The sequence below is a fragment of the Enhydra lutris genome, unplaced genomic scaffold, assembly GCF_002288905.1.
Source record: "Enhydra lutris kenyoni isolate GAN:26980312 unplaced genomic scaffold, ASM228890v2 scaffoldscaffold19, whole genome shotgun sequence".
NCBI lineage: Eukaryota > Metazoa > Chordata > Mammalia > Carnivora > Mustelidae > Enhydra > Enhydra lutris.
Window position 1 is genome coordinate 34,913,821 of NW_019154103.1, and position 16,634 is coordinate 34,930,454.

General features: G+C 51.9%; 1 protein-coding gene across 2 annotated transcripts in view; it reads right to left on the reverse strand.

The window, feature by feature from the left end:
• The window catches only part of LOC111148328 (mutated in colorectal cancers), a 412,174-nt gene that overhangs the window by 11,266 nt on the left and 384,274 nt on the right, over positions 1 to 16,634 (reverse strand). For both annotated transcript variants that reach the window (XM_022504835.1, XM_022504836.1), the window contains 3 exons: positions 13,739 to 13,973; positions 8,438 to 8,644; positions 4,364 to 4,464 (listed from right to left, as the gene is read on the reverse strand). In XM_022504835.1, the coding sequence (XP_022360543.1) occupies positions 4,364 to 4,464; positions 8,438 to 8,644; positions 13,739 to 13,973 (543 nt within the window). The remainder of the gene's footprint in view (positions 1 to 4,363; positions 4,465 to 8,437; positions 8,645 to 13,738; positions 13,974 to 16,634) is intronic.

The following is a 16,634-nucleotide window of genomic DNA, read 5'->3' on the forward strand; positions in this document are numbered from 1 at the left end:
TCAAATCACACACTTGCTAAGGAGTTTGGACCCTGCTGCAGTCTCCGGAAGGTTTTAAGTAACAAGATGAGCTGGGTAGGATTCTAAAGAGGCCCCCAAGACTGTAGCGCCTTAGTACAGACCCACCTTCTCCCAGTCAGTTCAGTCAAAAACCAATCTAGGGGCTGCTGGGAGAGAATTCTGCAGATGTAATTAAGGCCCCAAACAGCTGATCTGAAGATAAGAAGATTATTCTGGGAAGACCTGACCTAATTAGATGAGCCCTTAAAAGGGACCAGGCTCCTCCTAAAAGAGATTTACAGCGGGCAAGGGATGTAATGAGTGGGAGGTTCTCCTCGCTGACTTTCAGGAGGGAGGGGGCTGTGTAGAAGGCATGTCAGAGGCCTCCAGGAGCCCAGTTACCACAGGCCAACAGCCAGCAAGGAAACGGCATGTCAGCCCTACAACTGCAAGGAACTGATCTTCCAACATTCATCTATGGAATGATCTGGCACACATGCGTGCCCAGGTTGCAGACCCCAGCTCCCTGAAGGGCTCAGCAGAGCCCCGGGTGGGCCTAGGACTAGACGCCCCCAGCCTCATCCCCAGCAGAAGCAGGCTGGCCAGTCTCTGCAGTGGGCTGTGGGAGAGCTAGGGCCAGGTACTGCTGGCCCACCAAGCAGGGTCCTGAGAGGTGCATGTGGGAACATCTGAAGTGGTCACTGTGTCACACCCCCTCCCCACTCTCCCCTGCCCTCTAGCACTGAAGAGCACAGCAGCCATACCTCTTCCCCACTTGGACGAGGCTGTGTGTGTTGGAGGAAGCGTGCCCCACTTCATCTGCCCTCCGCATTCAGGACACAGATGCACGGTCATGTGCCAGGGGTGCGGACGTTCCCGTTTGCCCAGACCATGCACACTGCGGTGGCCAGAGTCTCCAGGGGAGCCCACACAAGCGGGTTTAGCTCACACCCATCTGGGAGCACCGCTGTCAGCACACGCACGGGGCCCAGAGGGGGTAAAGTCTCACTATTTCCCCACTGCCTCCCTGTTTGACCTTGGGGAACACCTCTGCCTTGCCATGCGGGTCCCCAGCCCACCCCGAGCCTGTGGAGAGCAACGCCTGCTCCTCGCTGCCTTGCAAGAACAGGGCGGAGATGCCACAGCCTCTCCTCTCGGGTGGGCTCGGGTCCCGAAGGAGGGCTCCACTCAAACCCCAGACCGCTAGAGAGCAGAGTCATTTCTGAAAATACATTCTCAGCCGCGTTTTTACAGTTCGCTTCTCTGCTGGAAAGGCCGCTCACTGCGAGTTTACCAGGACCGAGAGCAAGAGAGGGATCGGAGATGAAGAAGGGATGCAGATGCGTTCTGCACACAGCTGGTGCAGAACGCAGCAGAGCGGGATAGCCCCATGAGAAAACTCCTGTGCGGAACCGGAAACCCGGCCATCCAGACGGGCTTTGATGGTAACCCTACAGCCACGAGCGTGCCGCCAACGTTCACGCAAATGGAGGGGATGGAATCAGACTGGATGGAAGGGACGCAGCCAGCGTGTCCTGGTTTGGTTCCAGACATAAGGCTGGGAGAAGACACACACAGGGCGGTGCTGGGGACGGAAGCCCGGCAAGGTAGCTCTCGGGGAGACCTGCCTGGGACAGGGCCGTGACCTAGAACCAGCAACCCGGATGTCACAAGGCACCTTCCTGAGGGGTTTCTCCTCCCGAAAAGACCACTGCTTTGCCTGGTCCCCCAGCCCCTCCCCACCCCTGCTCTTTGCAGCTTGGATGCCCGGCCCCACAACACTGGTGTTTGCACCCATCCTCTTTTAAGGGAGGACTGTTTCTGAAAATACAAGGCTGATTTCCCTCAACCGACTGTAACCACGAGTTTGGCAGTGATTTAAGACCTTCAAAGAAGATGGTAGTTTCTACTTGATTTTTAAAAATGAAAACAGCCCCAGACCTCAGCTCTCAGGTGTCCAAATCCTCTGCCCCCATGAAATGATTATTCCAGTTCCTGGGCTATATTTACAATATAATGATGTTATTTTCCTTCTTCCTGTAGCCCTGTGGGTTCTTTCTTGGCTCCATCTATCTGGGTCTTGATTAGAAATCCATGCTAACCAACTTTCGGCTGCTTACTGGAAGCCCATCGTGACTGACAAAACAAACGAAGTCTCTCTCTGTTTAGTCAGCAGAACCCGCATCCTACTTGTGCCAGCGAAGGCCTTGGGGGTTGGGGGAATTTGAAAAATTGAGGGGCTTAGCTTACAGATGCAACATCCAAATGGCTCCCAGTTGAAAGCAGGGAGTGGGTCTGCCGCCCATGTTCCTGGCACAGTCACGCCATCGTGAGGATTTGTTGAGGGCATTTTCCCTGCGCTGCTTTCTTTCCTCTTCCCACCTCAAGCAAAGCAACTACCATTTAACCTCGTGGCCAGAGGCGCTGGCAACGTGAAGCAGAGCTATTACGGCTTGGGAGGAAAGACACCAAAGGACAGTGAGTAGATCAGGAGGGCAGTGAAGTTCCCCACCAGGCAGCCTCCATCCACCCTCCGCTAGGAGGCCACGCCGGAACAGAAACAGCCCTGGCTGGGTCAGGTCAGCAGACGGAGTGGCTCCTACCCCCTCCTACCTGCCTCCTACCCCCAGAAATGATGGCAAACCCATTTTCAAAGAAATCCTCAAGCATGTCAAGAAAGCAAGGAGCACTCTTTGTATACCAGAAACCATGAGCAATCATAAAACATTGGCAGACTTCTATTCTTCTTGAAAAGGGAAACCACAATTCAAAATGCACAGGGAAGAAAGCTGCCAGAGGAGGAAGGGGATTCAGAGGTGCCCAACCAGGGACGCCAGCCACGCAGACAGGAGGGGACCCAACCCTGTGGCCCCATCTGCACAGAGAGGTGTCGTCAGCCAGTAGGACTGGAAGCCCAACAGTTGGCCTTGTGACCCAAAACCAAGAGTCACAAAACTCAACTCTAAAAAGAACTTACACGTGAGGAAACAGAGTTACTACAGCAGACAGAATTACATTTTTAGAATATAAATGATAAACATCCTCATCTTCTTAAAAAAGAGAGGACAGATTTCATCACCAAAATGAAAAAACTCAACATAGAAGCCACACACCACAACGGACATAGCTGAGAAGAAATTTGTGAGTTGGAAAACTGAGCCAAAGAACCTTTCTAGAATGATGACCTGAGTTCCTGTGCACTTGAAATACTGACTGGTTTGAATGTGGGATGTGCTGTAAGTGCAAAATATATACCAGATTTGAAGACTTAGTGAGGAAGAAGAATGAGGAAGAGGGGGAAGAGGAAGAAAACTATCTTAAACATTTTTTTAAAAATACTAATTACATATTGAAATGATATTTTGGATACACTGGGTTAAATAAAATAAATTAGCATGGACTTTTGGCTTTCTTTTTACTTTTTTTTTTTTTTTTAATAGGCTCTCGGGGTGCCTGGGTGGCTCAGGCAGTTAAGTGTCTGCCTTCGGCTTAGGTCATGATCCCAGAGTCCTGGGATCGAGCCCCACACTGGGCTCCCTGCTCGGTGGGGAGTCTGCTTCTCCCTCTCCCTCTGCCTGCTGCTCTGCCTACTTGTGCTCTCTATCTCTGTCAAATAAATAAAATCTTTAAAAAAATAAAATAAATTAGGCTCTACACCCAGCATGGAGCCCAGCATGAGGTTTGAACTCATGACCCTGAGATCAGGACCTGAGCTGAAATGAAGAGTAAGACACTTAACCAACTGAGCCACCCAGATGCCCTCTTCTTACTTTTTGAACTTGATTATCAGACAATGTGAAACTTCCTAGGTGGCTTGTGTTCCATGCCTCCTGGACGGCACTGCAAATGATGGTGGGAATATGCCAGCTGACGATGTGGGAGACAGATCGGGACGAGTCGGCATGTTTGTCCTTGCAGAAGGAGAGGAAGAAGGGAGGGAAAGAAACTCTGACACAGCAGGGGAAGAATGTCCAGGACTGAGTAAATAAACCTATGAGGTCTTCTGATTGGAAAGAGCCAGTGATGTTGAAAGAAAGTGTTCCCACTAGTGTTGGGAATGAGACAAAGATGACTGTTTGATCATCACCATTTAGCACTGTCCTTGTCAATGCAGGAGCACAAGAAGAAAGCAAAGAGACCTCTCCCGCTTGTAGATGAAATGACTGCCTCTGTGCTCTCCCCTGCCACTCCCCCCTCAAAAGGCCTAGCACCACACCTTCTCCACACTGAGCCTCCAAGGCCTGGGTAAGAGTCAGACCTCTCGGCACCTGCTCCTTCCCTGTAATGACCCATGAAGAGCTGACACGTGTGCCCAGAGAACCAGGAATACATCGCTCCCTGGGGCCGTGGGGAGGGGGCTTACCTACGGATGGCGTTGGCGAACTCGGCAGCCAGCTCGCTGTCGCTGCACGTTGTCCTCAGTTCAGCCAGTGACAGAGCTGGGGAGGTGGCATCCGCACAGTCCTGAGGACAGCAGACACATTCTGGTTAGCCCTGGGAGCACCTTGGAAGCACAAGGCAGATCTGCCCCACTTCCCTGGACCCTTGCAGGCTGGCTGTGGGCGATGGGGACTCCCAGCATGCTCTGAGCACCTCACACATGTTCTCCCACTGACTCTTCGTGGTGACCTGCTGAGGCAGACAATGTCTTTACTCGTTTACCAAGGAGAAAACGAAGGCACAGAGCAGTTACGTTGCCCCGAGTCATCAGCTAGGACAGGGTGGACCCAGAATTCAAACCCAGGTGAGCTGGTTACAGCTCTGTGCTCTTCACCACTGGGGTGTGATTCATAAAAGATGAGTGGGAAATGCACCTCAGTGTTCTTGCCCCCTCCCGCAACCCACTTCTTGGGAGAAAACCAATCTTCTTTAGATTTGGGAGCTTAAGTGGGTTCAGCGTAATCATCCAGGAAAAAAGGAAGACAGATGTGCACCCTCCATGTGTGTATGTGTGTTGTGTGTGTGTGAGGGAGAAAGAGGGAGAGAGAGAGAGTGGGGTGGGAGGGGGTGGTGCCTGATGCATGGCTTCCAGCAGGCCTCCATCTCACCACCCTGAGATCACGACCTGACCCCAAATCAAGAGTCAGATGCTTAACGGACTGAGCCACCTTTAACCACCCCCTTTTTTGAGTTGAAATACAGCAGACACATGTTACCTTAGTTTTGGTTGTGACCCCACTTGTATGTTAACCTTAGACAGGAATTTTGACATCATCTAAACCCAGTCCTCTCATCTGATAGATGAAGAAGCATGAGAGCCGGAACTCTAAAATCCTAAATGGAATTCAAACTACTCGTAAAGGAACACTCAGACCCCTTGGAGCACTCCTTTCCCTGTGTGCAGATGGAGGGCAGCAGCCGTGCTGAAGAACCAGGGAGCCTGGGGGGCGCTCCTCTCGGCAGACATGAACTGAGGGCTTAAGAACAAAAAGCTTGTGGTCTTTCCCAGGAGATGTGAGGTCAAAGGAAAGTTGTCACACGCTGGGATGTAAGAACTGAGCACTCCGGTCCAGATGACAGGAGGGCACAGGGTCTCCCTCAGCTCTCTCCAGCACAGGACCACCCTCGGGGGCCCTTTGTGGCAGCCCCACCAGGCTCCGGACACCTCGCCCTGCCCCTTACCCTGCCCCGCCCTCCACCTGCGCTGCCTTCCCCACCCCTCTCCAGCATCTTGGTTCTGTAGACCCAGGCCCCCGCTGCCAGCCCCTGGCATCTGCTGAGTTTCCAACACCCTCTCTCTTTGCATATCGGCTCCCATGTGATGTTAACGTTTCCTAAGGGTCCTTAGAGCCCGGGTGGCTCTGCCTCGCCCGGTGCCTCTCCCTGAACACATGTGGTACTATCTGTTGCACAGAGACAAGAGCTGCAAAACCTGAAGGCAGCCTGGGTAGGATTCCAACTAGCGGGCTGGAGGCAGTTTGAAAGCAAACACGACACCCGCCCCGGGGGCCAGAGTGGCCATACGAGCTCCAGGCCTTGCCTGCAACCTGTTTCTCTAAGGCCTGCAGCCTAAGCATTGTTTCCGATTTTTAAACTCATGAAAAAAAGATGATTTTGTGATGTGTATACATCCTATGAAATTTTAGTGTTGGTGAATGAAATGTAATTAGAACACAGCCCACACCCCTCTAGGTCCACACTGGGTCTGCTTTCAGGACACAGCTCTAGAACAGCCCAGTTCTGGACTTGCAGAGATGTCTGTGTGACCTGAAGCCCTTAAGATAATGGCTCTGGCTTCATCACAGTTTGGCAACCCTTCCTACAGACTGCTTGCCTCCGCTGTCGACCAACGAGGTCAAATGAAGAGCCCAGAAGGGACATTTCACTGAAAGAGTAAATGCATCTGATGTTTGAAAGACAAGACAATCGGTTTACAATGACTTCATTACCTCAGCAACACAAGGTACTCTTCTCTCTTATAAAGCTTCTTACTTGAATGTAAAAAAAAAAAAATTTAAAAATAAAACCATCTGGCCTTTTCCATTAGATTTCTGTACTTTGAAGCCATTCCACACAATTGGGAAACACACAGTGTTTCTCTCAGTCAAAATAAACACCAAGAACCAGGGGAAAATGCTCGGCTCATGGACCTTCTGGCAAGAACCCGGTAGGTCTGCTTCCACCACACCTTAAGAACACACTGGTGAACACTGGAGCTCTGTCCCTCAGCTCTGTCCCAGAGTGACTGGAAACAGGCTCGAATGGCTGTACAGATTTTTAAGGTGTTTCCCATTAAAAGGGGAAACCCCATTTTCTTGAACCACAGATATTACCACATGGAACGCTTTGTAGGCTATTGTCCACCCAGACTCCACTCTGCAGGCAGTGGGCAGATGGTTTCATGGGGACCCTCACAGGCACCCCCCTGAAGCCCTGATGGGGACACGTCATCCCCTGCTGCAAAACCCTCGTGACTTCTCACTGCCCTCCGGATAGCACAGCTGCCTCACCTAGTCAGCCAATGTACCAATATTCCTCTTCCCTCTGGGTCTTTGCCCTCAACATTCCATTCCCTTACAGAGAACTGACTTCTCTGCCCCAACACTCCTCATCGGGTAGGTGCCCTTCTCCACTAACTCTCGGTTCGGGAAACCAGTCCCAAATCACACCTGGGCTCTGCGTCAGTCCCATGGTCTCCCACTCACGAAGAATTGATCCTTGATCGTAGGTCACCGTGTTACAATCATCTGTTTGCCCATCACTGTCCCTCTCTGGATAGAAACTCCTCAAACTGCCTCTGGCACCTCAGCACGACCAGCTCCCATCTATCTCGTGAGTGGATGACAGGCAAGCAGCCAGGTCTTGGGAGAGATGGCCCAGCCAAAGGCCATGGACTTGAACTCCCTTGAGTCTCTTGCTAGGTGAGAGGTGGACAGAGTGTAGCTGTGGCCCTTTGTGAAGCTTGCTCCACAGTTCTTAGCTGTTTAGGGAGTGGTCACTGACTGCCACACCAATCGGCAAGTTGCTTCCTTTCCATGTGCAAAACTCCCACGGACACCCCTGCATCTGGGCTGTGAAAAGCTGTTCCTGAGACCGGCAAGTCAGCGTATGCCCCTGGGTCCTGGGCTGGAAACCAACTGGGACTTGGAGAAGCTAGCATTTATTAAGAAGAGAAAATACAATGCAGAATACAAAATTTCCATATCCTGGGATGAGGATGTAATTCTTCAGCGTCCGCAGTATTTTTTTTCTCAACGCAATATTCAGAATAATTCTGAGATATGGTATGATGGAATGAGCTTAGATTCTAGAGAAAAAGACTTCTGGGCTCACGAGAATGTGAGTTTGCCAGATGACATCCCCTGTCAGCCCACACTCTGTGACACCCTGTGTGTGATCTAGGGCCCGCCTTCCTCCTCCTCTGCCTGAGCGGCTTCCAGCCTCCCCTTTCGCCATCGGCAGAGATGCCAACAGAAGCTGGCACGGCATCATGGATGAGAAGAGGAGGGCCATGAGCCAAACTCGGGTTAAATCCTGATTCTGCACCTACTAGCTGCAAGACCCCCTCAGTCTTGTGAGCCCCATTTCCCTCGTGTAAATGGGGGTACCCACTCCTTCCTCAGTGCTGAGGTTTACAGAAGGCCAACCAATGCGATGATCAGTACAGATGTGACCAACAGGCCACAGGAGATGGTCACTGTGCCAGGCGGGGGAGCCAAGGAGGTGGCCCAGTATCAGACCCCTGGACAAATGCACCGATCACTCCCCTGGTCAGACTGTGGCATATGAAAATGTGGTCACTAATGCCTCACATGCAATTTTTTTTTAAAAAGTGGATTTGGTTTCTTTGCACTCAAAATGTTACCTTCTTTAAGATATCTAGAAAGGCTTGCAGTTCTCCTGCAAATAAGGAAATTGAGGCTGTGGGGCGGGGTGGGGACGGAGGCTGGGGGGAGGTAAGGCCGGGGCTGGGGCGTCCCCGCGCCCTCACTCCTACCTTGCCAGGCTTCTCCTTGCCACCGCTGCTGGTGGAGCTCAGGGAGCGCATGCGCTGCTCCTTCTGTTCCTCCACCTCGGACTTCAGGTGCTCGATGTGCACCAGGTAGGCCTGCTCCTGGGCCTCCCGCGTGCTCAGCTTCAGCTCCAGGGCCTTCTTCTCCTTCTCTAGGAGGTAGAGCTGGGCCTTCAGCTCGGCCATCTCCTCCTGCAGAGCACAGACGGTGTGAGGTGCTCACGCTGTGGGAGCAGGACGGCGCGTGGGAAAGCAGGCCCCGACCAGGGCGTCCCAGGCTGGGACCCGCGCCCTGTGGTGGAATTACCACCTTGCAGCTGGGAGAAGAGGACTGGGAGGACGCAAGCCAGCTCTCTCCCCGCCATCTGAAGGACTCATGTGGACAAAGCCACGTGCTTTGTCACTCTGCGGACCGGAACAGAGATAAATAAAGGGGAGTACAGGCAAGCAGATTTTGGCTCACTGTAAGAAAAACCTTTCAAACAACTGGAACATAGCTCCCCCCACCACTCCTGCCCTCCAACCCCCAAGGGGCACACCTGTCTCTTTTGGGAACAGTTTTCCAGCGTGCATCAGCCATGCTCCAGCCGCCAAAGACGTTGTGAAGGAGGGTCGTCCACGCAAGGTCTGACCGGCTCCCTTCCAATTCCCATTTCCTTTTCCATTTTCCATGGCCCCAATCCACATTGTCAACCCTCCCTTGGTGCCCCACAGCTGAGCCGGTGGGTGGCGTGGGCCCACAGCAAGGAGATCACCTCAGCTCTTACCTACTGCAGGAGGCCCAAATGAGACCAATGGAAACAGAGTCCTTCACAGGTGACTACTCATCAGATAACTTGTCAAAGTGTCTCAGAGAACTCCAGTTAGAGTTTTCTGGGGGAGAGTATGTAAGAAGTAACTCGAAAACAGGGACCAGGAACCAGGTAGCAATAAACACCAGCATTTACTGGGCATGTGACGCTGCTTTAGACGTTTATACAAAGTGACCCATTTAATTCTTCCAACTTGAGGTAGGCATTATGAACCTCTCCCTATACAGATGGGAAACTGAGGCATGCAGAGGAAAACCCACCTGCCCACAGTTACTGGGTAAATTGGGAGCCGGAGTTTGAACCCAGGCTGTCTGGCTCTTAACCATTAAAGCTATAGTCCCTCCTTCCAGGTGAGCCCATGCATGACTCCAGTCATGATTCCACCACCACGTGACCACCACACGTGTCTTCCCTGCTCACTCTGTGATTTTACTTAAAAAGATTCTCTGTAATTGAGTCACTGCCTTGAGAAGGATTCACCAAGGTCACCAACTCTAGTTACCCCTGAACTGACCCTTCTGAGATAATAAGCCACAGGCCTGGTATGTTATTCTGGGTGAGCCAGACCTGGAGTGTAGATGTTCTCACCCTCCAGTGTAGGGAAACACCTAGAGGGCACCCACTACGACTTGTAATATTCAGATCAGGGCTGGGGAGGCGTTAGACATGCAGAAGGCAGTGTGTCCAGTGACTACTCAAAAGCAGCCCCCAGACCTTTCCTAAAGATGAGCTATAAAATCAGCATGAAAGATGTTTCCATACACAGAAGCCTTCTACTCGTTTTCCCTTAGAAATAGGATTCTGAAGGTTCTGGCAATGTTGCATACTGAGCCAAGGGGACTAGTCACACCCAGAACAAACATATAAAGGCAAGCCTGAAAGAAGGAAACATGAACCCATGAGTGCCAGAAATGAAGAAGGAACTCTGCCCAAGAGGAAAGGCAAAGTGGCCATAATACAAGCCAAAAGAGGTTTCAGACCAGTATGGAGGCCCTAGGACCTGGGCTTCTGGCATCGGAGTTAAGGACAGGGCAAAGAGCCAGAATGGAGACCGCCCCCCACCCCCCCACATGAGCAGAGACGCTCCAAGTATTGCCTAGAGTAAAAGACTAGATGATTTCCTTTTTGGAGATGTGATGAGGAAGCCTATCCCTCAGCCTCTTTTTGAGAAATTGGAGCCACACACTTGTTATATATAGAGATGAAACAGGAATCCTAAGTCATGAACGTAATAGAAACCAGCCCCAGACCTCTGTAATCCATGGGTCCCAACAGATCCACACACACAACCACGCTGTAGGGACATCTACAAGCCAGGACCCACAAGACATGGAAGACACCATCTCCACTGACGGTGAGCTGGTAGGCACGCCCTCCCCTCGACCCACATGAAAAGGAAATGGAAACGAATCACGTGAGACAGAATCAGCATTTATGAGAACCAGAGATAACAGGTGAAACACTAGAAAATAAATATTTAAAATGAAGAGAGTGGTGCAGAGGGGAGGGAGAGAGGACTCTGATGTTTATCCTTCGCAGACCTCACCGAAAAAGGGCCCAGAGCCAGAACACCAGCTATGGCTGTCTCTAGACCATATTGTGGGTTATTTCTCTCCCAGCTTTTTATAATTTTTGCTCTTTTTAAAATTTTTTAATTAATTGAGAGAGAGAGGAGGAAGGAAAAAGGAGAGAGAGAATCTTAAGCAGGCTCCATGCCCAGCACAGAGCCCCAAGTGGAAGTTGGAAGTTTAACTACTGAGCCACCTGGACACATCATTTCTACTCTTTTAGACAATTTCTAGGATGTATACACATTTTATTTTCAAATAGCAAAGGGAATCTTTTATACCACCAAAAATGTCTTTCCTGGCCAGAGTAACCTGGAATTTATCACACATGTTGGCTCAAATATAAAAAGGAAATACTTAGGGGTGCCTGGGTGGCTCAGTGGGTTAAGCCACTGCTTTCGGCTCAGGTCATGATCTCAGGGTCCTGGGATCGAGCCCCATATCGGGCTCTTTGCTCAGTGGGGAGTCTGCTTCTCTCTCTCTCTCTCTCTCTGCCTGCCTCTCTGCCTACTTGTGACCTTTCTCTCTGTCAAATAAAAAAATAAAATCTTAAAAAAAAAAAAAAAGGAAATACTTAGTCTTTGGCCAAATTGAACATGATGACTGGAACACAAAATGAAAGGGCAGCCTCAGAACTCATGCCGCAGGGCACAAAGGCCCACAAGCAGGGTTCCTGACTGGGGAGAAAGGCACTGTGATGATGGACCCAGTGCCCGGCTCATGGGCAATGAGAGGAGAAATCAGCCAAGGTTGCAGGAGGATTCCCCAGATGAGCAGAAGTCAGGGTCTGAGCGGAGTGGGTGGGTGGTGATAAGCCAGCTCGGAAGCAAAGGGCTCATTCCTAATCCGCTGCCACTGCCCAAAGTCTTCCCAGGATTCAGCGAGACTCAAGACTGAGCCACTGCCAAGGACAGGGACACATTGAGCAAGGCCCTGAGGGTGCTGGGCTGACACTGCTGGTGGCTCTTCTTTCCAGAGGTGAGTTAACCAGAGGGGGGCCTGCTCTCTTGCAGGGACAGTGGTGGTTTCAACAGGAGACACCACTGACGAGCTATTAACGCAGTACTTCCTCGACCCACCTGGCCCAAAGGACCTGCCTCTGGTCCCCAAGCTGGCTTTTTTTTTTTTTTTTTTTTAAAGATTTTATTTATTTATTTGACAGAGAGATCACAAGCAGGCAGAGAGGCAGGCAGAGAGAGAGGAGGAAGCAGCCTCCCCTAGACAGCAGAGAGCCCGATGCGGGGCTCGATCCCAGGACTCTGAGATCATGACCTGAGCCGAAGGCAGCAGCTTAACCCACTGAGCCACCCAGGCGCCCCCCCAAGCTGGCTTCTGTCCCTGAGAGCCCTTCCTGTCTCAACACCCGGGGGCCAGAGACACTGCAGAACCCAAGGCTGTGTCAATCAGGCCTTTGTGCACAAGAGAGTGGAATTGGGAGGGCAGGCTCGGGGACTTGGCTCCCAGCTCCTACTTGCCACGTCCGCAGGCCTTACAAGTGCCCACCTCTGCCCCAGGCCTGCTGAGACCTGGTGGCAGCCCTGCGGGATCGTGCTCCTGGCCAGTAGTTATCCTGTTCCGGCTCCAGCGGGGGGCACACAATCCAACACACTGGCCTGAGCTTCCCGAGTTCTCGCACACCTCCCAGGTGAGGACAATCCTCTCAGACCGCCTTCACTTCCAATACCAGCCATAAGTACTGGGGGATCCCCGGGCCACTTGCCCTTCTCGCCCACTCGGGGGGCGTGCACAACCCACTCGGATCAACAACTCATCAGGAAAGCGCTGTACTTAAGACTTGGGCTTTACCACAGGGGGTGCACACGGGGGTGCCTGGAAGAGCGCTGAACGCAGTTCTTTCCCGAGCCTCGGTGCCCAGGGACCTTACTGGGGTTTCATGATTGGGCACAATGGATGAAATCACTGGCCACAAAGGGAAACTCAATCAGCAGCCCTCCTTCCCTCCTTGGTCAAGGTGTTCAACGACCAACCCTATAATCACAGGCTCCATCCTTCCAGGGACAGTCCAGGTGCTGGCTTTCAGGCGGCCGGCCTGTAGTGGCTGCATTAGCATAACAAAGACACTGCTCCCAGTCAGGAAATTCCAAGGGTTTGAGGAGCTCCCAGGGGGAGCTGGGAACACAGACCAAGAATGTTCTTTACCACCCCACAGCTGTCTTCTGAGAAAGCACTCAGCAGCAGAAGACCCCATTCTTGGCACCCCTGGCCAGAGCCGTGCAAAGTGTGTCCTATGGAAGGGATGGCCGTGTAACCACTTCCCAATGAGAGGGGCTAGCTGTTCAAGGACGCTGCCCACCCCCCTCCCCCACTTTCCAGATGCCAGCAAATAATGCCAGGATCTTATCAGGAAGCATGGATGTGAAGGGCACTGGCCACTTCCCTGAGGGGGTCAGGATGCTGGTGGGCTCTGTGTGGCATGGAAGGGAAAAGGACATCAGAACAGTGAGGGTCTCATCCAAGCGCTGCACCTGTCCTCACCCCGTCCTCCTCTATTCCTCATTAACATCAGCATCCACCCCGGAAGCACCCCAAGCTCCTGGAGGGGAGAGGTCCTTTTATGGGGACAGGGGCTGCTCCCACCTCCAGGGACCTGATCTGGCTTCTCCTGGAGAATGAGGTGTTCCAGAACAGAGCTGAGACACCCTGAGGCCTCCCCCGGAGTTCCTCTAACCCTCCAGGGTCATGTTCAACCTCAGTGCCCCAGACACACGGAAACTAGTCCTGTCTACAAATGAGGCTCTGGCTGTCCTCCAGGGGGAGGTGACAGAACCCCGGCGGGTTGACTGGTCATCGTGGCTGACCTGCTTCCAGAGGGCCTTCTCCTTTCTCCCCTGGAGGACCCAGCAGCACACGGCCCCGGGCTGCCTCGGGCCCCAGCCCCGTGGTACCTTCATGGCCATCAGCTCCTGCATCAGCACTGCATTCTCCAGATCCAGCCGCTGGCTGTCCCCCCGGGGCTTCACGTCGTAGCTGAGGGGGTCGATGTGGATGCTCTCCAGCTCCAGCATGGTCAGCTTGACCGCGGCCCTGTCATTCCGGAGCTGCTGGATGTAGTCCTTCAGCCTCTGCTCGTCTTCCTTAGTGAACTCCGTGTCGCAGCTACTGGCCGTGGAGCTAGTTGTGCTGAGGAGACAGAGCAAACCTCTCACGGTTTCCGGCCACTGAGAACGGGTCTTGTTCTGGACTCCTTTCCACACCCCATCTCTTCAACGGCCTTCCATGGTAACCCCCGCCCCGCGCACCTCCCCAAAAAGCATTCTTTGTGCCATTGGGTCATTGATACTACCTTTTAGGAGAGAAATCAGTCTGAAGAATAACAGGAATGTCTACCCCCTTTAACACAACATGTGGACCCTAAGAAGGAATTCTAAGGAAATAATCCCACAGAAGCAACAAGACACAAAGACATTGTGTGGCATAGAGGACGTAGTTAATTATGGTACATTCCAAAAGTTGCATGGACATTTCAGTAGTAATTATGACACGGTGGAAATATTTTAAGTGGAGAAATAGGATAAAAGTAGTATTTGATTAAAAAATAACCATACATGTGGGTCGGACTTAAGAAAAAAAGGGTATGTTTAGGAACAAAATTGAAGAACAAAATACCTATGGTGTGATGTATAGATCCATGCATGTGTATGTATTCACTCGTGTAAACACACGTCTAGGACTGCGGCAGTCCCCTTGGGGTAGGAGCTGGAAGGTGTGGTGGAAAAGGGGGAGTGGGATACCATGAAAGAAACCCCCATGTGTATTGCTACTGTGACAACTTAGAAAGCAGGAGCCCCTCCCCACCCACCACCCCCCGCCACCAACCGCACCATTCCTCCTGGCTCACGGCTGAGTATACTGTCCACCAGAGGGACCCAGGTCCAACCACGGGGCCCTGGAAGCCGTGCTGAATGGTGACGGCTGCCAGACCTGAGGAGCAGTTAGGATGAACCCTGAGAACACAGCGGCCCCTGAAGGATTCTGTGTCACCCAGGCTACCATGCGAAGGTGAGCACCACAGGAAAACTGAGGCTCGGGCTCTTAAGAGGGCACTGACTTTTTCTGGCAGTGGGCAGGCTGTCCCCACCGGCTCAGAATGAGGCCCTCTGCACCCTGTCAGTCGTCAAACATTAGAGTCCAGTGTGGATCTACAGCTTTTCTGGACCTACGCTGGTCCCGCCGACACATAACATAGCCCTCATGGCTCTGGCCTTGGAAAGACGTTAGAATACAAGCTGGGGCCCGCTGAACTCTCATCAAAACAGGCCAGGTTGGCATGATCATCTCTGTCACTACAGATTTGGTGACTGAAGCTCTGAGATGTTAGGTGGCTTGCCTGGTCATGAGGCTGGACACTGGTATACTTGGACTTGGACCAGTGACTTCTCATTCCTCAGGCCCATCCTCCCAAGACTCCTGTTGCTAGAAGCTGTGCCAGGAGCGAGGAGTGGTCTCCACAGCCTGCTGGCTGCTGGAGGCCCAGGCCTGCCCTCCTCACCTCATCCTGGAACCCTAACAGGCCCAGGACCCCAACTCAGCAGATGCAATGGCCCCATAACCTAGGTGTGACCGGGGACCATTCCACTCTTATGTGCGACACATTATCTAGAAGATGGGGCTTCTAGATAAGGGCTTCTAGAGACAAGGGTGAGGAGAAGGGATGAGGTGGAGCCCTGCCATGCAGCTGCCCGTGCACGGGAGGAAGCCAGCATCCTGGGGCTTGGGTGATCTTTGAGTCAGAAAACTCCCACTAGAACTGCAAGTTCTCTGAGCACCACAGACCCTTTGGGGCCACTTTCCCACCCCACCCTCTTCATCCCAGAGAGGAATACCTCCTTACAGGTTCTGATGATTCATTTCATGTGGCAATAGGGCTAGTCTATAGCGCCAAGGTACGTGGCCGAACACCCATCTAGATGTCACTGCGAAGGTATTTTTTTTAAAGATGTATTTAACATTTATTTATTTAAGAGAGTGTGAGTGAGCGAGTACGGGGGGAGAGGGACAGAGGGAAAGAGAGAGAGAACTCTAGCAGTCTCCCTGCTGAGCAAGGTGCCTGACACAGGGCTTGATCCCATGACTCTGAGATCATGGCCAGAGCCAAAATCAAGAGTCAGACGCTCAAGCGACTGAGCCACCCAGGCACCCCGAGATGTAACATTTAAATCATTCGCTCAGTAAAGCAAACTACCTTCCATGATGTAGGTGGGTTTCGTCCAATCAGTTGAAAGCCTTAAGAGAAAAGACTGAGGTCCCCCAAGAAAGAAATTCTGCCTCTGGACAGCCTTCAGATTCAAGACTGCTACATCAAGACTTCCTTGGGTCTCTAGTCAGTGTGCCTGCCCTGTAGATTTAGGACTTGCCAGTCCCCATAATTGTATGAGCCAATTCCTTAAAATTAATCACTCTTTTCCCATATATACATACCGTGACCTCTACCCCCATTGGTCCTGTTTCTCCGGAGAACCCTAATACAGACGTGTTACCTTGACCTGTAACCCAAGCACCTTTGCCACTTGGTAGATTTACAGGAAGCATGACTCAACCTCCCTGGGCCTACTTCCTCATCTGTAAAATGAAGTCGTAATGTAAAGGGTTTAGAACAGTGCCTAGCACGCAGTAAGCACTCAAGAAATAAATGTAGCTATCATTCGTTTAAGTGATACTGGAGGGCCACGGTGAGGTACTCTCCTAGGCCCTAGAAAAAAAGCTGCTATCACAGAACTCATATTCTAGCAGGGGAGACAAACAAGTAAAATACAGAGTACATCAGACAGTGAGAAGTACCAC